This window comes from Grampus griseus (genome assembly GCF_964374135.1).
Source record: "Grampus griseus genome assembly, chromosome: 8".
Classification (NCBI taxonomy): domain Eukaryota; kingdom Metazoa; phylum Chordata; class Mammalia; order Artiodactyla; family Delphinidae; genus Grampus; species Grampus griseus.
The window spans coordinates 65089437-65112351 of NC_139002.1; the positions used below are offsets into that span (position 1 = coordinate 65089437).

Here is a 22915-nt window from a genome sequence, read left to right on the forward strand (position 1 = left end):
AAAAGACTAGTCTTTCTCTACCTATTGCTTTAAATTTTTTTCATTAAAAATTTTTAATTGAAATATAGCTGATTTTCAATGTTGTATTAGTTTCTGGTGTATGGCAAAGTGGTTCAGTTATATATATATATATATATATATATATATATATAATGGTTTATTACAGGACATTGAATACAGTTCCCTGTGCTATATATATAGTAGGACCTTGCTTTTTATCTATTTTAAATGTAGTAGTTTGTATCTGCTAATCCCAAACTCTTAATTTATCCCTCCCCACCCCGTTTACCCTTTGGTAACCATAAATTTGTTTTCTAGGTCTGTGAGTCCGTTTTTGCTTTGTAAATGTTATTTGTATCATATTTTAGATTCCACAAATAAGTAACATCGTATTTCTACCTATTACTTTTGCATCTTTGTCAAAAATCCGTTGTCCATATATATGTATGGAACTATTTCTGGACAGTATTCCATTGATCTGTTTGTCTATCTTTGTACCAATTACCACACTGTCTTGATTATTATACTTTTATAATAATATCAGATAGTGCTAGTCCTCCACTTTTGTTCTTTTTCAAAGTTGTTTTGGCTATTCTAGATCCTTTGCATTTCCATATGGATTTTAGAATAAGTTTGCCAATTTCTACAAAATAGCCTCCTAGGAGTTTTATTGTGATTACACTGAATCTTTAGATTAATTTGGGGAGACTGACATCTTAACGACATTGAGTTTTCTGATCCATGAACAACAGGTATTTCTTGATTTATTTAGGTCTTTAATTTCTCTTAGTAATGTTTTATAGTTTCAGTGTCCAGGTCTTTAATGTATTTTGCTAGATTTCTTTCATGTTTTTTGATACTGCTGTAAATGGTAATGATTTTTAAGTTTCAGTTTTCCAATGGTTTATTGCCAGTATTGATTTTTGTATACTGAGCATGTATTCTGCAGCCTTGCTAAACTCATTTATTCTAGTAGCTTTTTTTCTTTTATGGGGGGGGCGGGGATAGATTCCATGGACCATCATGTTATTTGTGAATAAAGATAGTTTTACTTTTCCCTTTCTAGCGTGGATGTCTTTTTAAAATCATTTAACTTTTTTCCCCAAATGTTCAATTTAATTTAAAAAAAATTTATTTTGGCTGTGCCAGGTCTTAGTCGTGGCACGAGGGATCTTCATTGTGGCATGTGGACTCTTAGTTGTGGCATGCGGACTTCTTAGTTGTGGCACGCAGACTCTTAGCTGCGGCATGTGAGATCTAGTTCCCCGACCAGGAATGAAACCTGCGCCCCCTGCATGCGATCATGGAGTCTTACCCACTGGACCACCAGGGAAGTCCCATGAATGTCTTTATTATTACCATTTTCTTGCCTTATTGCATGGCTATGACCTTTAGTACAATGTTGAATAGAGGTGGTGAAGCAGGCATTCACATCTTGTTCCTGATCTTAGGAGGAAAGTGTTCAGTCTTTCACTATTAAGTATGATGTTAGCTGTACTTTTTTTTTAATAGATACTATTTTTAGTTTGAGAAGATTCCTGAGAATTTTCACAAGGAATGGATATTGTATTTTGTCAAATGCTTTTTCTGCATCTATTGAGATGATGTATGGTTTTTTTAAAGTTCCTTAATATGGTGAGTTACACTGATTGATTTCAAATGTGAAACTGACTGTGCATTCCTGGAATAAACCCCATTTGACCATGGTATATTACCTTTTAAATATATTGTTGAATTTGATTTGCTGAAATTTTGTTTAGAAAATTTGAATCTATGATCATCAGGGATACTGATCTATAGTTTTCTTTCCCTGTCTTTGTCAGACTTGGGTAATGCTGGCCTCATAGACTGAGTTGGGAAGTACTCCCTTTGCTTAAATTTTCTGTTAAGAGTTTTTGTAGAACTGCTATTATTTCTTCCTTAAATACTTGGTAGAATTTACCAGTGAAGCCACCTAGGCCTGAAGTTTTCAGTGTGGAAAGATTTTAACTACAATTTCAATTTCCTTAATAGACATAAGCGTATTCAAGTTATGTATTTCTTCTTGAGTGAGTGGGGTAGTTTGTGTCTTTCAAGGCATTTGTCCATTTCAACTAAATTTTTAATTTTATTGATGCAAAATTGTTCACAATATTCCCTTATGGTCCTTTTAATATCTGTAGAATCTGTAGGGATGTTATCGTTCTCATTTCTAATATTGGTAATTTGTGTCTTTTCTTTGATCAGTCTGGCTAGAGGTTTATTAATTTTATTGATCTTTTCAAACAAAAGCTTTTGGTTTCATTAGTTTTCTTCTTGGCCACAAGATCTGGGGGGCCTAAAGGCAAGTCTGTTTCAAATAAATTTAGCCTTATTGTATTATGTAGAATTGGGAATGACAGGCACTCAGCCTATAAATTAATTCTATGTGAGCATTTCCCCAAATATGCTGATGAACAGAGTTTTAGGCCTCTTTCAGTCATCATCTGGATTCTGTTGTTCAAAATAATTTTGCATTTATCTTGATGAAGAGAAAAAATATACAGATTTAAAATACTAAGACTAAGCTGTTTGAGGCATTTTGGTTTTGTTTTCCATTATGGAGTAAAATCTGCCAATTTCACTTATTTATAGGAAGAGAATCTGAAATGGAATTTAGAGAAATATGAATTTATAGGGTCTTATTTTTTGCCCATATGCCATTAAGTACTTTGTAAAATTTAAAGGCCCATAAAAGTAAGCTATGACTCAAATCCCAGGAGAGATCAACATTTTGGGAATAAAATATAATAAGTTAAAACTGGATTTTGCTTTCAGGAATTAGAAATATTAAGCTACAAGAGACCCTATATTTAATGGTATCAACATTTTAAAAATTATGGGTATGTTAGACACACCCTAGAAAAATAGGTAGCTAACACTAGTTTTTGTTATTTCACAGATTAAGATTTAATAAACATTAATTGTATACCTTCTGTACTGTGCCAATCACTTCACATAAAATTTTTAATCCTTCTGCTATATATACATATATAAAGAAATTGAAGCACAGAGAGGCTGAATAATTTGTTAAAGATCAAAAATTAGTAAATGAGACTGATAGGCAAACTCAGACTTACTTTATGGGCTCAAATATTAAAAGCTTTAATGTGAAGTTGCTTTGTTATAAATCAGCTTGGAGTGTGTCAACTTTTGCCAATTTTCAGTTGACTGGGAAGCAGGCAGACACCAGAAACTCTTGAATACACCATGAATCAATTAACTGCAGTTATTTTGCCAATATGCATGGATAAATTTTAGAGTAATAGACCTATGTGAGGGCGACTTAGCTCCTCACACATGCACTCACAGGGAAAGCTCATATCTTTAAAAGGCAAATAGGTTTTCTCTTTGGAATAGGACCTAGCATAGTGCTGGCATATGGTAACTGTAGGGAGAATCATACCACAAAGCCAGACCAGAGTGAGTCAATTTACAATTTGAATAAACTTCAAAGGCAAAGTTATAACGGTTACTTGCTTTCCTCAAAGTAGCAAATAATGAGAAAGTTCTAAGACGCACTCAAAGATTTACTCTAATGCTGGAATAAAGGAGATGCTTTTCATATACGTCATGCTTTCATTCATATTATACATATCTTTTCCCTTAGTATTATATTTTAAAAAGAAATTTTAGGTAAAAAAAATTTTTGTTTTGTATTTGGATGTATTTTCCTTCTGAATTTGGTTCAACTATTTTAAGAAAAGGAAGCATCCTGTAATGATATCATTTGAGCTAAGCCAATTTCTTTTAGAAGCAACAAAAAATCTGCCAGATGTTGCTATTATGAAACTGTGATCTAGCATTTATAATTCATCTGACACCTGGATACATTGGCACAAACAATGGCTTTTTATATGATGAGGCAGTTCTAATTTGAGATCAGCGCTTCATCTGTTTTCTTTGTAACTCTATTAGTACTAATGGGCAAGTCTAGGCATACGTCCATGGACTGCCTTTTGGCATTCGGCATGTTAGAAAAGGTTAATAAGCAGGGAACACATTCCACCTGGGGAAGTTTTGCTAGCTGCTGCATAATTTTGCACTTATTTTTAAAAATGTTGTTGAGGCTTGGCTCTGTTTTGTGCTCCTGAGAGACTGAGGATAGCACTAATTCGAACTGTCTGGCAAAAGCCAGAGTCATGTAGAGCATTAGTGTTCACTTGAAAGGTATTCGAAGAAGGCATTTTCTAATGCCTAAAACCACTATGTAGGAGATGATGAAACGCTACCTTATAATTAAGTCAGCAAGAATCAAAAGCTCTATTTGTTAACTACAGTCTTGTTTTTGAATGAATAAATTGTCCCTTTTCAGCACAAAATAATCTACTTCACCAAAACTGACACCTATCATAGCCAAGCATTCTTTAAATACTGCAATTAATGTCATACACTCACTTTGCCATGACTTGCCTGAACTTAGGTTATTATGTGTGAGAGTATTAAGTTGAAGGGTTCAGACAAAGTTTTAAAAATTTATATTTTAATTTTTTTTTAATGTAGTATGACCAGATTTGAAATCATACTAAAGGGGTCTTCAGACCCGGAACAATATTATTTTCTACAGTTTGTGAAGCATTCACTTACAAATAATTGAGTTTTCATTAAAAGTCAACTTTTGTTTTCAGTTTCAGAACTGAAATTTCTTACTGATGGTGAGTAGGTTCTTTTGCTGACTCTAATATTTAGGTATGCAGAATTCTGCAAGTTGAATATGCGTATTTAACACATTTAATACTGTATTTAACTTAAGCCAAATTCAGCCATACAAACTCAGTCCCCAGCAACTCTCCCTCAATTAGAGGAAAGGAATTTTTAAAAGGTAAAAGTTGAAAACGAGGTGGGGAGAAAGGGAGGGGAGACAGTAGCAGGCCAAGAAAATTCAGAAAGATGGAAAACAGAAGGAAGAATAGCAGAAAATGACAGGAGATGAGAAGCTACACTGGGATGAAAATGATTTGAAAAGGTAACAGTTTGCCCTGTAAACCCAGAAAGGCTCAGGACTCAGAGGCCCAAGTCCTATATAGGAGGAAAAGGGGGGCTAAAAATGAGAACTAGTTTTAAGTCTAGAGAGGCAGTGGTGAGACCTCCAGGGTCCTTTCCTATCTCATGTAGTCTTTCCTGCCTCATGACTACCTTCTTGCAAGCAAGAGATTAGAGGTGTGTTCTCTGGAAAAACCAAACTTGATAAGTTCTGGACTTGGGAACACCATGCACAACTGGGTTAATGATGAGACTGAAAACAGTACAGAAAAAGTAAAACTCTGCACACTTAACTGGGATTTCCCTGGACCAGGCAGCCAGGGTTATAAGTACTTTCCTGGGTATCACAATGGCAAATTTTTCTCTAGAGAAACTAGAGAGCTGCTGGGTTTTTTTTTTTTTTTAGAACTCCAGTTTACTAAGAAGTTGGACTTACTAATTAAAAATTTTTTTTCATATTCAGTGAAGTATAATTTAAATATACTAAAATTTCCCTATTTTAAGCCTACAGGTTGATTAGTTTTGGTCACTGTTCATTTGGTTATACATTTGTATAACCACCACCACAGTGAGGATACAGAACAGTTCCCTCATCCTATAAAGTTTGCTCATGTCCTTTCGAAGTCGACCCCCTCCCCTGACCACTGGTACCAGGCAACCACTGATCTGTTTTTCTACCACTACCATTTTGCCTTTTGTAGGGTTTCCTATAAATGAAATCATATATTGTGTAGTCTGTAGTCTTTTTTACCCATTTTCCCCATTTTTATTGAGAAATAATTGGCATACATCACTGTATAGGTTTAACGCTACAGCATGATCGTTTGAATTACATATACTGTGAAATGATGACCACAATAGGTTTAGTTAACATCCACCATCTCATATAAATAAAAAGAAAAAAAATTTTCTCCTTGTGATGAGATTTTTTCTTTTATTTTATAAATTTATTTATTTATTTTTGGCCGCATTGTGTCTTCGTTGCTACGTGCAGGCTTTCTCTAGTTGCGGTGAGCGGGCTTCTCATTGCCGTGGCTTCTCTTGTTGTGGAGCACAGGCTCTAGGCGCACAGGCTTCAGTAGTTGTGGCACTCAGGCTTAGTAATTGTGGCTCGCGGGCTCTAGAGCGCAGGCTCAGTAGTTGTGGCACATGGGCTTAGCTGCTCCATGGCATGTGGGATCTTCCTGGACCAGGGCTTGAACCTGTGTCCCCTGCATTGGCAGGCAGATTCTTAACCACTGTGCCACCAGGGAAGTCCCTTATGATGAGATTTATCTGACTTTTTTCATTGATCATGATTTTAAGACTCATCCATATTGTTGTGTATATTAACATTTCATTCCTTTTGCTTGCTGAGTAGTATTCCATTGCATGCATGTACCAGAATTTGTTCATCTGTTCACCAGCTGATGGACAATTGGTTTGTTTTTCATGCTACTCCTTTATAGTCGCACCCATTCCCCTCCCCCACTATCTCCAAACCCTCACAACCAATAATTTATTCTGTATCTCTATAATCTTGTCATTTTGAGAATGTTATATAAATGGAATCATACAGTATGGGACCACTGGAGATTGCGTTTTCTTCACTCAACATCATGCTCTTGAGATCCATTCAAATCGTCGCTTGTATCAGCAGCTCACCCCTTTTCATTGCTGAGTAGTGTTCCATGGTATGGATGAACCAGTTTGTTTAGCCATTTACCTGTTTCAGGACATTTTGTCCCCTCCCTCCTGCAATTTCTGGCTATTATAAATACAACTTCTATGACAATACTTTCATATTTGAACCAAGTTTCTTATAAAAAGCATACTGTTACGTCATGTTTTCTTTAGACCATTTCCATTTTTAATGCAATTATTGGTATGTTAGGGCTGAAGTCTGTCATTTTACTTTTTGTCTTCAGTTTGTTCTATTTCTTTTTCTTTCTGTTTTCTTTTCCCTGCCTTCTGTGGATTACCTGAACATTTTTTAGAATTTTATTTTGATTTATCTATAGTGTTTTTGAGTGTATGTCTTTATGTAGCTTTTTTAGTGGTCGTTCTGGGTATTATATTACATATCTTGTTACTGTCGACTGGTGTTGACATTTTAGTGAAGTGTAGAAACCTTACTTCCCTTTACATCCCTTTGTGCTCCCCCACTTATAATTGTCTTAACTATTTCCTCTACATATATTGAGAACATCAAAAACTGTTATAATTTTTGCTTCAACCATCAATTTAGAAAACTGAAGAGGAGGAGAAAAGTCTATTGTATTTATCCATATTTTACTTTCTGTTGTTCTTTATTCCTTCCTGATATCCCAAGATTCCTTCTTTTATCATTTATTTTCTGCTTGAATAATTTCCTTTAGCCATTTACATCTATGATCCATTTCAGGTAAATTTCTGTGAATGATGTAAGGGTCAGGGTTCATACTTTTTTATATAGATATACAGTTATTCCAATACCATTTGTTGAAAAGTTTCCTTTCCCCATGTCTCATTTTATAATTGTTTTCTGTGGGGGAAGTTGTCATTAGAGTTTTAATCCCTCATTTGTGGAAACAGCAGTTAAACTTACTTCCTTTAAACTTTATTTCACCCTTTGAAATCTGAGGATGTTATATGAAAAATATTATATGAAAAAGGGACAGTTACAAACTTTTATTTCAGCCATAAAAAAGGTTTAAGTTAATTTTAGGATAAAAATATGTGAAACCAAAAATATGGATATTTTCAAATGCCTATGGATGATATCTTAAAATAATCAGTAAAGAAGTTTGTAAACAAGTGTCCTATTCTCAGTTTAATTCTTTTAAAAAAGTTGACATGGGAATTCCCTGGCAGTCCAGTGGTTAGGACTCCATCCGTGCCTTCACTACCAAGGGCCTGGGTTCAATCCCTGGTCAGGAAACTAAGAACCTGCAAACAAAGCAGTGTGGCAAAAAAAAAAAAAAAAAAAAAAAGTTGACATGGATTCAGTTTAATTCTTATTAAAAAAAGTCTACATGGGTGACTTTACCTGCCAGTCCTCTCATTCCCCACTGTTTTGATTACTGCAGCTTTGTAGCATTGTCTGAAGTCTGGGACAATTATGCCTCCTGCTTTGTTTTTTTTTCCTCAGAATTGCTTTGGCAATTCTGGGTCTTTTATGGTTCCATATAAATTTTTGGATCATTCTAGTTGTGTGAAAAATGTCATGGGTAATTTGATAGGGATTGCATAAATCTGTAGGTTGCTTTGGGTAGTATTGCCATTTTAACAATATTAATTCTTCCAACCCAAGAGCATGGGATATCTTTCCATTTCTTTGAGCCCTCCTTAATTTCCTTTATTAATGTTTTATAGTTCTCAGTGTAAAAGTCTTTCACCTCCTTGGTCAAGTTTATTCCTAGGTTTTTTTTTTTTTTTTTTTGGTGCAATTTTAAATGGTGCAATTTTAAAAGGTACTTTTTTTTTTTTTTTTAACATTCCCTTTCTATTTCATAGTTAGTGTAAAGAAATACAACTGATTTCTGAATGTTAATCTTGTATCCTACTACTTTGCTGAATTCATTTATTAGATCTAGTAGTTTTTGTGTGGAATCCTTAGGGTTTTCTATATATAGTATCATGTCATCCACATATGGTGACAATTTTACCTCTTCCCATCTAATTTGAATATGTTTTATTTCTTTTTCTTGTCTGATTGCTGTGGCTAGGACTTCCAATACTATGTTGAATAGAAGGGGTGAGAGTGGGCATCCTTGTTCCAGATTTTAGTAGGAAGGCTTTCAGCTTTTCACCATTGAGTATTACATTGGCTGTGGGTTTGTCATAAATACCTTTCATTATGTTGAGATATGTTCCCTGTGTACCCACTTTGGTAAGAGTTTTTATCATGAATGGATGTTGAATTTTGTCACATGCCTTTTCTGCATCCATTGAGATGATCATGTGGTTTTTGACTTTTCTTAATGTTGTGTATTACACTGATTGATTTGCATATGTTGAACCATCCTTGTGAATGTCTGATGAACCTCACTTGGTTGTGGTGTATGATCTTTTTTATGTGTTGTTGGATTTGGTTTCCTAATATTTTGTTGAGAATTTTTGCATCTATATTCATCAAAGATATTGGCCTGTAATTTTCTTTTTTGGTGGGATCTTTGGTTTTGGTATCAGGGTGATGGTGGCATCACAGAATGTCTTTGGGAGTGTTCCCTTCTCTTCAGTCTTTTGGAAGAGTTTGAGAAGAATCCGTATGAGTTCTCCTTTGTATGTTTGGTAGAATTTGCCTGTGAAGCTATCTGGTCCTGGCCTTTTGTTTGCAGGGAGATTTTTTAAATTACAGATTCTGTTTCACTTCTAGTGATCAGTCTGTTCAAATTATCTATTTATTCTTGATTCAATTTAGGTGGGCTGTATGTTTCTATAAAGTTGTCCATTTCTTCTAGGTTGTCAAATTTGTTGGCATATAATTGTTCATAGAATTCTCTTATGTTTTTTTGTATTTCTGTGATATCAGTTGAGATTTCTCCTTTTTTATTTCTTTTTTCTCTTTGGGTTCTCTCTCTCTTCTTCTTGGTGAGCCTGGCCAGGTTTGTCAATTTTATTTACCCTTTAAAAGAACCAGCTCTTGGTTTGATTTTTTCTGTGTGTTTTTTTTTAATCCCTATATGTTCTTTAAGTGTGAACACCACATTATGAAGATTGTGATTTTAATTTTTAAAGATATCCACTTTTATACGCCAAAGACATTAAAAGCAAGTCAACTGCTTCATCTGGTATTCAACTGCATAAAGAGTGATTTTTTTTTCTTTTTATAAATTTATTTATTTTTGGCTGTGTTGGGTCTTCATTGCTGTGCACGGGCTTTCTCTAGTTGCAGCGAGTGGGGGGCTACTTTTGGTATGGTGCTTGGGCTTCTCATTGCAGTGGCTTCTCTCGTTGTGGAGCATGGGCTCTAGGCGTGAGGGCTTCAGTAGTTATGGCACGTGGGCTCAGTAGTTGTGGCTCACGGGCTCTAGAGCACAGGCTCAGTAGTTGTGGCGCACGGGCTTAGTTGCTCTGCGGCATGTGGGATCTTCCCGGACTACTACTTCTTCCAGGGATCGAACCCATGTCCCCTGCACTGGCAGGCGGATTCTCCACCACTGTGCCACCAGGGAAGCCCAAGAGTGATATTATTTCAATGCAGGGGTAAAATTGGTTGAGTGTACTTATTAAGACAACAGAGGCATCCAGTGAGGAGCCTTAAGAACCTTTCAAGTGAAATTTTGACATTATTATATTCAAATTGGACATGAGGAAGAGTAATTCTTTAAGAAATGTAGAGCCACTGAAAGTTTTTGTTTGTCTGCTTTAAAGGTTTTTTGTAAAAGAGAGTAACAGCTTCATATCTGAGCATTCAGAAGATGTTATTAGCAACTCAGGACACCCTAGATGGTCTTGATGAAGGGTGGTGAGAGCCTCAACAAGGCTGAACCAGGTGGTCATTCAAATTTTCATTTATACATATTTATTGAGGGTCTACTACATTCCAGAGACTAAAATTATAATTGCATTAGATATTAGGGATATGAAGGTTAATATAACATAGACCCTTCTCCCAAGAATTCTCAGTCTAAGTAGAAGGCAACAGACACGTACAAATAGATAGATGCTAGTGTACAGGTGCTACCGAAGAAGTCTGTACACGGTTCATAAGAATACAAATGAAGGGGCCAGGAAAAGGTTCAAAGATTACTTAGAATCATGGAATAAAATATAGTGCTGAGAACAGTGCCTGGTGCATAGTAAGCGGTCAAGAAATATCAGTAATGATGACTGCAGATGGTAGTGGGATATAGGCATGAAGGCAGGAAATAGCCTGTGCATAGCATAATAAGACAATGTGCAGGATAAGAAGTGCTTTCATGAAGAACTTGTAGGCGTTCAGCTATCCAGAAGTGAGAAAAAATGCTTGCTCCTCCCCTTTAGTCTCAGTTAAGCTTTCTGTTTCAGAGACAATGGGCTTCAAACTTCTCCCTCATGTACTTGTCGAAAGATGTCTGAATAAAAAAGCTAATATTCAAAAAAAAAAAAAAAAAAAAAGCTAATATTCAAACAGGAAGCAAATATATAATTTGCTGCAAAGAGTTTAAAAGTATAAGCTCAACCTTGTGACCAGCTTCTCCAGATACTACTCAAATCAACTAAAATTATTCAATAGGTCTTTTCTTTAAGAAGCTGATGGGAGCAATCAAAAACATAACCTCCAGTGTTTGTGTATGTAGGGGATGGGGTCGATGGAAAAGTCACTGCTAATGGGTATGGAGTTTGTTTTGGGGTGATAAAATAATCAGAAATTGCTTGTGGTAATTGCACAACTCTGAATATACTAAAAACTACTGAATTATACACTTTAAATACATTTTTTAAAAAATTATGAAGTGAATTGATAAAGCTGATCAAGTGATTAATGGAATAAAAAACAAAACATTACCATACATAAGATGATCTAGTTCCAGTACTGGTTCCTAAAAACATTTTTACTTTTCTTTCCAACAGACACTTGAGGCCAATGTATTTCAATTTCAAAGAGGATCACTGTTCTGAAAAATATGTTTGACATGCCAGAACCCATTCACTGTTGTGGTGCAGACGAAACAGGCTATAAGTGTCAACCTTACTTTTTCTAGGCCATTTTAGCCACTGGTGCCAATGCCTTCAACTTTTAAACCCAGTGCCATCCAATTCTCAAGCCCAATACTGACCAAGGCCTGAGATGAAGGTAAGAGGGAGCCCAGAGCATTCACATCTCCCCCACTCCCAGCTCCTACTGGGTTTGACTGGATTATATACCTGGGTTTCTGTCTGGTCTCTTTTTTAAAAAATAAATTTATTTTATTTATTTATTTTTGGCTGCGTTGGGTCTTCGTTGCTGCATGTGGGCTTTCTCTAGTTGCGGTGAGCGGGGGCTACTCTTCATTGCGGTGTGCAGGCTTCTCATTGCGGTGGCTTCTCTTGTTGCGGAGCACGGGCTCTAGGTGCACGGGCTTCAGTAGTTGTGGCGCACGGGCTTAGTTGCTCCGCGGCATGTGGAATCTTCCCGGACCAGGGATGGAACCCGTGTCCCCTGCCTTGGCAGGCAGATTCTTAACCACTGCGCCACCAGGGAAGCCCTCTGTCTGGTCTCTTGATTAGCCCTAATTATGCCACCCAGTAGAACTGAGCCATTGTTCTCAACCTCAGAGGCTTGACTGGTCGGGCCCCTGATTCTTTCTCTAGGGGTTTAGCTCTACCTCCTATATTTTCAGGCATAAAGTAGGGTCCTCCCCAAATGGGAAGACCACGTGCTGGATTTCAGGCTTGGCCAACACCTAGAGAGTTTTACTGTTCTACACTAGATCAAACCTTCTTCGAGAACAAGCCAAGTTTGCTCCGTTACATTAGATGGTAATTTAGAGTGCTGCCCACTTCACTTGGGAGCCAGCTTGATAGCCAGCTCAGCTAGCCTAGTTTCAGAAACCAACTAGTTTTTTCTTTTCCATTTCCAGGAAGCTACTGCTGAGATTTTAGCAAGTCTTACGGCTGAGTCCATCAGAGCTGTGACATAAAGGTACCTGGCACAGCAATGCAATGCTCAGTAAATGCTAGGTCTTTTCTTTCTCTCGTATCAAGTCGATTTAAGCTTGCTCTACTTACCTGGTGTACACAATCTAAGAACTGTAGGAAGACTGGAGTGAAACCACTGCCCTGACAGCTGAGGGTCAAGCTGCTCCGCTGACTGAATTTATGACCAAAAGAGAGCCACTCTTTTTCGACCAGCATCCGGAAGCCTTCAAGTGTCCTATAAAAGGGGTCACTGAGTAACTGAACCAGGGAGGTCACCTAGGGTACAAGCAGGTTGGATACTTCATTACTTTCAGTCCTGAAAAATTCCTGCTTCTAAGACAAAGCACTTCCTTTTGATGACAGCTAATTAACAAGCAAAGTTACCTGGATGGCAAATTTGTTCACTAACTGCTCCAGGACAGCTAAGTGAATTAATTCTACAAACTTTCCATTAAAAACTGAGACTCAAATTCATTTTGGCTACATTTTCCTTCAGAGGAGAATTAAGAATTTAATCCTTGCCTGGCCAGTTTGCTGACTGTGGCCTTCTTCTAGGTTAATTAATAAGGTCAGAGGATCAGTTCAAACCTACATCTACTTTTTGGCAGATGTAGATTAATGTTTTACTGTAGATTATACTCGTACTTTTCCTTTTCACTCTGGAGTGAGTAAAGAAGGGGCTTACAGAGAACCAGAGAAAGGACTGACAAAACATGGGAAGGATGGTCCATGTCCTACACCGCTGGTCATGCTTGCATGATGCTTCTGTGGTGTGGGAGCCTGATGCCCTGAGCCAGAGCTCCAGGCTCTGTAGGGCCTGGAAACTCACGGCACAGAGCTTTTTGATGGATACCAGGTGGTGTTTAACAGAGGACTTTCTCTGTCCATAAACACATTAGTCATTATACAAAAGATTCATCTGCAGAATTTTAAAATAACTGAATTAAAATACAAATATAAAATTAAATATCTGAAAATATGTTTTAATAATTTACTTGTGCAGTGATGTCCCAGCCTTCTTCCAAACACACCAAAACTGAGGAACCATTCTCAAGTACTTCTGATACAACCACAGCAAGCTGCAATATCCTGTGAAGCTAAGAGTTAAGAAAGGAGGCCACAATTAGACCAAGTGCTTTCTGAGCACCAAGAACAGACAGACTTGCTATCAACCTTAGATAATCAAACAAGTTAGGGATTAAAATATTTGGACAAAAGAATCATATGAATTTTAAATACTTAAAGTTCTTTGTCAAAATCAAGATTAAACAATGACACATTTTAAAACAATGTGTTCAAGTGATACTTAATGAAATAAACTGACCGTACAAGATTCCCCTCAAAGCAGAAGAGCTATAATTCTTTCCAGTGGAAAAGAGTGAGGCTCTATGTGGCCCTCGCAACATAGTTATTAGATTTAAAATTTGTTCTTATGTGATATAGTTAGTTCTATTTCCGACGGCTACACAACTTTGTAAATATACTAAAAAGTACTGAATTGTATACTTTTTTTCATTTAAAAAACCTCTAATATTAGAGAAAATATACCTACAAAAAAATCTCAGGAGAAAGAAAAATATTACAAAATATATATAATGCATCTCCCCAGAGAAATTACAAAAGATATTGCTTCTATCAAATGTGAATTCTATACTAAAGTATTTGTACTGTGTATTAAATGGGAAGAAAACTTTTATTTGTGCTCAGCTTTTTAAGCCAAGACAACTGACTCCAAGTCCCTAATGAACAATTAGGGTGTGAGCAAAGCACATAGATTTCAAAACTAAATGTGTAACATTCTGGTTTAAAAAAATTTTAAACATTACTTGACATAACTTGTAGAATGAATCCAACTCTGAACTAAAACAAAACACTCCCACCCCCATATTTTAAACAGAGGTAGGCTATTTTTTTAAATTATTTTTTTAACGTCTTTACTGGAGTATGATTGCTTTACAATGGTGTGTTAGTTTCTGCTTTATAACGAAGTGAATCAGCTATACATATACATACATCCCCATATCTCTTCCCTCTTGCGTCTCCCTCCCACCCTCCCTATCCCACCCCTCTAGGTGGTCACAGAGCACCGAGCTGATCTCCCTGTGCTATGCAGCTGCTTCCTACTAGCTATCTGTTTTACATTTGGTAGTGTATATAAGTCCAAGTCACTCTCTCAGTTCATCCCAGAGCTAGGCTATTTTAAACACAGGAACAAGGCACATGTCCTCTTCAAGAATGGGAAGGTCCTCATTCACTGTTCCTATAACACAACTATTACCAGGCCTGAATTCTCTTGGGCTTAGCATGTGCTCTGAGTTAACTTTTAAACTGCCAATATCCCAAGTGGGGCAACGTTTTCCATTGTTTTTAGTCACTAACTTCTGATATGAATCCACTTTGAAGTAAGGAGTAGAACACAGAATAGGAGAAACATAGATGGATAGGTTGAGTGGTAGGAACACTTTGGGGCTGGGGCTTATAACTTAGGGACAGCAGGGAGTATTGATCAGCTCCTTCCATGGGTACTCAAAGTATCCTGAATTGCCTTAACAGTAATTAACACAGCCTCATATAATAGCTAATTGTATATGTGGCTGTTTTCCTAGAGTTTAAGTACCCTTGAGAATAGTCACTGCCCTGGGTACTTACATCATTTCCTGGCTTTTTTTTTCTTTTTAGTCCAATGTACTGTGGGAAACAACCCTTTTTCCTCCTCAAGAGAAGCAGGAGGAAAAAAAAAAAGGCGGGAGGCTTGGAGGTCAATGTGGACAGGGGATAGAGGGGCTGTGTGCTCCTACAAGGGGGGAAGGAATAATGGACATAGCACCAGGGGCCTAAAGACAAGGCTGAAGGCTGTATTGCAGAGAGGCTCTTGGCCAAATATCTGCATCAGTGTCTAAAACATGCATGTCATAAACACCTTTCTTTCTGTGGTTTGGAAGAAATGTGGGTTAGGTGTGCTGGCATAACTATTTCTCCTTAATTTCTCAATAAGCGTTCAATTAAAAACATCCCAAGCTTGACTTAGCTGAAAGAAGGATATGTGGTTTTTCCTAAACCTTAGGTAGGCTTCAGGGCAACCAATGTGCCTTTGTTGGGCTGGCTTGGGAGTGAAGCCACAGTCCAGAGACACAGAACAGGCAGAGACAAATAGAAAGTGAGAAAGTAAGAGGAAAAGCCCCTTGGAGTCACCTAGCAATCACATCCTGTCCTGGATCCTCACTCTGTTAGTAACAGAGCAGGAGCCCTATACATACATGTTGTTTAAATTTGTTGTATATCAAAAAGTTTCCATCTAAAAATAATAATCTCCTTCCTAGCATCCTATGGAGACCAAGCAAGTTTCAACAACAGAGAGAAAAACCCAGGCATGGAGAATTCTACCCCTTCATTTCCTGTATCACATGGTTCCCTGGAACTGAAAGCCCTTTACAGAGGGCACACAATCAAGGGAGAATGTCAGGTAGTGGGGAACATAATATTTTTTTCCTCAAATATCAATTCTGTATACCCTTGGGCCTCTCTTTTCTTGAGTTATAAGATAAGCTGCTCCAGACATTACCTGTGGGAACCACTCAGAGTCTCCCAGGGCTCTCAGGAAGGTCACTTCTGAGTCAGTAGGGATGGTGCTTGGGACACAAGCTCTCATCAGTTTTTTAAAACTGGCTTTCACTTGTCGGATGTCATGAAATTCAACAGGAACAAACTCACAATTTAAAGCAAATTCTAACTTGAAGTTCTGTGGATGAAGATGCAGAGAGAATTAGGCAGATGACGTGTTATAGGTAAAAAAACAATGTTTTCAACAGGGTAATGCTTAGTGATATACAGTTAGTTGAGGCCAAAGAGCTGCAGGGGCTGCAGTGGATCAAGAAAGTCAATCATTTTTCGCTAATGTGTCAGTATTGCTGGAAAGAGCCATTCAGTAAAGTCTAGTGGTTTGACTTAGCTTGCTGTCATTCTGAGAACTTGAAGAGGCTACTAGTAGACTGGAACCTGATGGAGCTTATAGGACCAAATATAAGCTACTTACAAGGCCATGAACCTGGAGGTCTAAGGAGGAACCAATGACGCCTGACAGCATGATTAATCTAAAACTGTAAACTAAGTCTCCCCAAGATGTGAATTATAATTAAAAGGTAATATGCTGTTGAGGTTCCAGAGCTCTACAAATTAAAGTTTATAGACATACACATTTGTTTCTTATTATGCAAGTAAAACATAGTCATTGTGAAAATGAAAAAAAAAAGCAGAGATAAATACTGAGAAGAATATAAAAATCACTATCTCACTGCCCTACGACTACTAATATTGTATTCTTTTAAAGCCAATAATAAAAAAATACATATACAGTAAAACATGAAAGGCTTTGTTGATTTCTAACTTTTGGACTATTTTTCACTCAGTATGACACATATATCAATCTTTGTTTCAGTATTTTTATCATTTATATTTTTAATCCATATGGAATTTTTTCTATGTGAGGTCGCAATTTTAACTAAAGAATGCTAAATTGGTGGCCCATTGAAATAGTTTATTCTGATAATCTAGTTGCCTACTTCTGAAGACGATTTAAAAGTTCTCTAACTTCTTACGCCAAAGAAAGAATGAATTAATTTTCTCATGTTCTTTTCACTTTCTTCACATTCTGCCCAAATTACTCTACTGGATCATCTGCTTTTCTAAGAGTAAACTGCTTTTTGGAGATTGGCTGTACAATAATATGAATGTACTTAGTTAGCACTGCTGAACTGTACATGTTAAGATGGTAAATTTTATGTTATTTGTATTTTACCACAATTAAAAAAAATTGCTGCCAAAGACTTACATATTGGGTCTGTTTCATGTTTTATATTGGTTACTTTATTTTTTAAAGGCCTATTAAAATTTTAAAATAAAAAGTAAAAACCCCCAAGTTGTTTTTCTTAAACAGCATTACCAATGTATATTAAGGAAAAAAAAAAGTTTCTTTGTCTTAGTAATTCCACTTTTAGGAAGCTAGCCTAAAGAAATAATCTAAAATGTAGGAAAAAATCCTCTAGTGGATTGTATCTCCAATAAAAAATAAAAATAAAAAGCTATATGCTTGAAAATGTGACTGCAATTTTACATATAGATGATAAAGAAAGAAACCGAAACATCCAACAAAACAGAAAGTTATGGGACTTCCCTGGTGGTCCAGTGGTAAAGAATCCACCTTCCAATGCAGGGGACGCGGGATGATCCCTGGTAGGGGAACTAAGATCCCACATGCTGCGGGGCAACTAAGCCCGCGCGCCACAACTATTGAGCCTGTGCACCTCAACTAGAGAGGCTGCGTGCCACAAACTACAGAACCTATGTGCTCTGGAGCCCGCGTGCCACAACTACAGAGCCCATGCACTCTGGAGCCCACGCGCCACAACTAGAGAGAGAAAACCCACACGTCACAACTAGAGAGAAGCCCGCGTGCCACGCCAAAAAGATCCCCCATGCTGCAATGAAGATCCCACATGCCATGATGAAGACCAGACACAGCCGAAAAATAAAAATAAATAAAAAGAAAATAAATATTAAAAAACGGACTGAATGTTTAAAAAAAAAGTTATGCAGTGATTAAAATAAATATGAAATGTATTACACAACATGGAAAGATGACTTGAGATAAAGAACTTAGCACTATGAGAACATGAGTTCTTTTCTGTTAGTTTTTTTTTAATCTTTTTTTGCTTTAAATGTTCTATGCAATTCAAAACATATTATTACAATCCAGATATATTTACCAAGACATTTAGACATTTATATTCCTGAGTATAGTTCACTGTGCTGTACAGTAGGCCCTTGTTGGTTATCTACTTTATTTTTTAAAATTTTCATTGGAAAATTGACTTACAGTGTCGTGTCATATTGGTTTTTTTTAAAACATATAAAAAATAGTTTACTTTTCAGAAAAACTAGATTCCTTTCCATTTCCCAACCATACTTGAGCTAGGTATACCTACCTTATAAAGCAGGAGTTATCAACCATCGTGTTCGACACACTGTTAAGATTATGAAGAATTTGTTACTAAGTATAAGATATTAAAGTATGTGAATTAAAAAAGGTAAATAAGGGCAATTCCAGATTGTTTAGAATGAGTCACTCTCACTTATTTGCTTTCCTATGTTTCCTTTGTTGGGATAAAAAGGTGTGGAGCTGCAACTAGGCAGTGCTGTGCTGGCTAGACTGTGGCACACGTCAGACAGATATGCACCCATACCCTACAGACACAGTTGAATTAATAAAAAGCAAAATGTGAAGGAATATACAAAAATCCTAATAACTATTGTGCCAGAAATTATGTTTGGAATTATGGAATTATGTTTTTAAAATACAGTATTTTATTGATGAAAGAAAGAAAGAGAAAGGAGGGAGGGAGAGAGGGAGGAAAGGAGGAAGGGTCCCAATTGGTCAGTCTTTCTTACTCATATATGCATGATCACACAGCTTATCTGAGGACTGATGTGCAAAGGGAATAGCAGAGGTGAGCATTCAGGAGACAAACCTTGGGGAGTGACTCAGATCATAAATAAGAGGTGTGCTGAAGTGGGCAAAGTCTGTGCTCTGGGAAAGACACTGGTGCCAAGGAGGCTGTGCAGGCATCCCTGGACTACTGTTGAAAAATGTCCCAACTATTTTCTGGATATAAAATTATCTGCTGTATCAGAAGACACGTGTGCATATTTAAAAATTGAGCGTTACCCAGCAGTTTCATTCCCTCTACCCTAAAGCTTGGTGACTAAGTGACTGCAGTAGTCCAGGCAGTGGGAGAAGAGCTAGCAAAGCCAGACTGCCACTGAAGAGCTGACTCAGTCACTGGCATCCTGAGGACCAAGCATGTGGGATCCTGCTCACAGCCTCCATTTTACAGTTCAGCTGAACATCTGTCTAGATTGTCCAGTGCTCACTGGGGCACTGGACTAAACTTTGAGGGGATTTCTGAATTAACAAATACTTTTAGGGACTTCCCTGGTGGTCCAGTGCCTAAGAATCCGTCTTCCAATACAGGGGACGCGGGTTCGATCCCTGATCACAGAACTAAGAGCTCACATGCTGCAGGGCAACTAAGTCTGCGCACTGCTACTACTGAGCCCGCACGCCACAACTAGAGAAGCCCGTGCGCCACAACGAAAAGCCCGCGTACCGCAATGAAGACCCAGCACAGTCAAAATAAAAAACAAAAACAAACCCCCCCCAAAAACCCCAAATACTTTTATTTCCCACACACCTGTCAGTAGTAATGAAATTTATTCTGTAATGTGTGAACTGCAAAAACATTAAACCCCAAGGAATTATTGTTGCTTTTGGAGATAGAGACTATCTTTACAATTTATGGGACTTGAGCATAGTGAAGCTCTTTAACATAATAATTTAAAAGTAAGAATAAAGGGGCTTCCCTGGTGGCGCAGTGATTAAGAATCCGCCTGTCAATGCAGCAGACACTGGTTTGAGCCCTGGTCCGGGAAGATCCCACATGCCGCAGAGCAACTAAGCCCGTGCACCACAACTACTGAGCCTGTGCTCTAGAGCCTGTGAGCCACAACTACTGAAGCCTGTGCGCCTAAAGCCTGTGCTCCGCAACAAGGGAAGCCACCGCATTGAGAAGCCTGTGCACCGCAATAAAGAGTAGCCCCCACTCGTCTCAACTAGAAAAAGCCCGTGCAGCAACGATGACCCAATGCAGCCCCCCAAAAAAAAAAAAAAAAAGTAAGAATAAAGTTGATTACCAGCTAATATCTTACATTTTCTGACATGTCTTAGGACGTGTCACTCTATATAGTCTTGAGAACCCTTAAAGAATGTAACTTAAGAAGTGTAGCCTTGGCCTTCCCTTGCCTCCATATGCAGTGCCATGCTCTTCTTTCCACTCTTCCTTCCTGCAGCTTTATCAATAGGTTTACAAGAACAAAAACATCTGTTTTGCCATGGGCACAGATTCCTATGGAAGCTGAACTAAGACAGTGGAAAAACACAGCCTGGATAAGCCTTATTTTTTTAATGTACACTCCCTAATATTCATGATATTTATGCTGATTTTAAAAATGATTATGAATAAGCACTTGTTTTCATGCCTAATAAATATGCATTGTGTGTATGCATGTGTATCTCTATCTATATAAGTACAGGTAGACATACATGTATACATATACATGAGCTAATTTTTTTAAAGACTATTAACTCCAGGTTAAGACTCCATGCAGCAAAAAAGAAAAAAAAAATTTCTAGGAAAGCTGGTTTATGAAATAAGTTTTATACACTGCCTTCACGTATCCATGAAGTTTCTAAGTGAGAAAAAGAAATCTTACCCTTAGCTGCGACTTCTCACCAAATATATAAAGGGCTGCTTGGCGTTTCAAGAGCTGGTTTTGCAGGTAAGTGCTGTTACTGAAGGACGTCGAGTGATCCTTGCCTGCCAGCCGGGCGCCAACATCAACGAAGGATGTTGGAGAGCTGATCAGGCGAGCGCTAGAGCGAAGACTTGCCCAAACACCTTCACAAAAGTCAAAACAATTGAGTGAGATAATCTGATGTGAGAATGACACTGAATAGGGGAAAAGATGCATGCTCTGTGGGTACAGTTTTAGAGGTAACAGCAAATTAATTCATCTAAGTAATCATGTATCATATTGGTCATTTGTCATTTACTTTTGCATCATATAAGCATTATTAATATAGTATTTCAAAAATCATTTGGCTCAGAGGAACCTAATAAGTCACCCAAGTCAATTCTATTTTTGTATACTGATAAAAATTCAGTAATTATAAGTAAATACTGGTATCATAAATAGAGTGCACTGGCTCTAGGAAAGAAAAAATGTGGGCAGGATGCAATAATGAAGCCTAGGAAGGAGAACGTGGAGTAAATTTCTCAGGGCTTCAAAAAAGAAGGAACATTATTCTGCTTTAGTCAGTCAATTTAACCATAAAACCACATTAAGAAATAAATTAGAACTTTACTAAACCCACTAACATCTGAGAATTAATATTTGTGTATCATGCCAAAATAATGTAATTTTAAGTCAGTATAAGTTATATTTTAGTCTTTTTTCCCCCAGTATCCAGGAAAAACAGTGAGAAGTTATAAATTTAGTAATGTGCATTTCACTGAATCTTAGGAAGCTTTATTTAAAAGGTATAGTCAGAAGCAGATGTCTTCTAAGGGAAAGGTCAAGCTAAGCTACTGGAAGGATCTCATAAGTTGACCTTAATTATATTAATTAGAAAAATCAAGGATTTCTAATATGCAAGTGAGACTATCAAATATCAAATATCTAAACACAAAGGCATATAATAAGTCCCAAATTTGACAGAGCTCCTTACAAATGCCCACAGACTGTAGCGTTCAGGCTGGTGACGGAGTCACAGTGGTGCATAACACTGCCACTGCTTCCCTAAAGTGCATTCTCTAGATTTGGAAAGGCTCTTTGAGAAGCTTTAATCTTTGCCAAATGTTAAATCAAGCCATGTTTCTAGGTGACTACAAGTCATCATGATAATGTCACATCTGCTTCTCTTTATAGGCATCTATAGGGTCAGGAGACCAGTTCTCAAGAAAAGGTATTGTAAATTTCTGCTTAACATGGATGAAACTTTCTATTACAACCTATGAGTTTTCTTAGATGTTACAGCAAGTGTTAATTTTTTGGTAAATGGCATCACAGAGGAAATTCAGAATGTGGATGAGAATAAAGATAATTTGACAAACAAATGTGAAAAAAGTCACTTGTAACACATATGCTTTCATATGAAGATGGTTAAAAAGAGTGACACATCAGGACAGATAATACAGTACCTTGATAATGGACTCTTCCCTTAGCTGAAGATTTGGGATTTGACTGAGTAAAACATTTATCTCTGTACCCATGCACTGGTAGGCAAGATTAAAGAAGGAAGAAGGAATGAAATGTATATAGCAGCAAACATCAGAGCAAATGGAGTAAGAAAAGAACAGGTTAATTTTAAACATTAAGTTAATGATAGGGGAAAAATGTAAATATATTAAAAGCAGAAGATTTGATTAACAAATAAAAAGCTGCACGGTCACACAAAAAGATGAACTGAGTGCCTGTTAAATGAAATTTCAGCACTTGTTTATAAATATTATAAGCACAATGAAATGGACAGCGCAGCAAAGAGTGCCACTAAAAAATTATACCAAATGGAATAAGCTTTTGGAGGTTGTCATTTGGTGAGAAACAAATTTTTATAATAAAATTAAGGAATTTGGGGAGGGGTGAATACACTGGCCCTAGTATTTAAGGAGGCTGACTGATTGGCAAATACGATGTGTTGTACAACGTGTTTGTTCTTTGAGCAAGGCCATCATATCAG

At 37.1% G+C, this 22915-nt stretch overlaps 1 protein-coding gene across 2 annotated transcripts in view; it reads right to left on the reverse strand.

Moving 5' to 3' along the window:
- The window catches only part of SBF2 (SET binding factor 2), a 458044-nt gene that overhangs the window by 17902 nt on the left and 417227 nt on the right, over nt 1-22915 (reverse strand). The window contains exons 29-32 of one of the 2 annotated variants that reach the window (XM_082659345.1): nt 20890-21074; nt 16127-16303; nt 13560-13661; nt 12655-12840 (exon numbers count right to left, since the gene is read on the reverse strand). In XM_082659345.1, the coding sequence (XP_082515471.1) occupies nt 12655-12840; nt 13560-13661; nt 16127-16303; nt 20890-21074 (650 nt within the window). The remainder of the gene's footprint in view (nt 1-12654; nt 12841-13559; nt 13662-16126; nt 16304-20889; nt 21075-22915) is intronic. The other variant, XM_082659346.1, reaches the window with a different exon arrangement.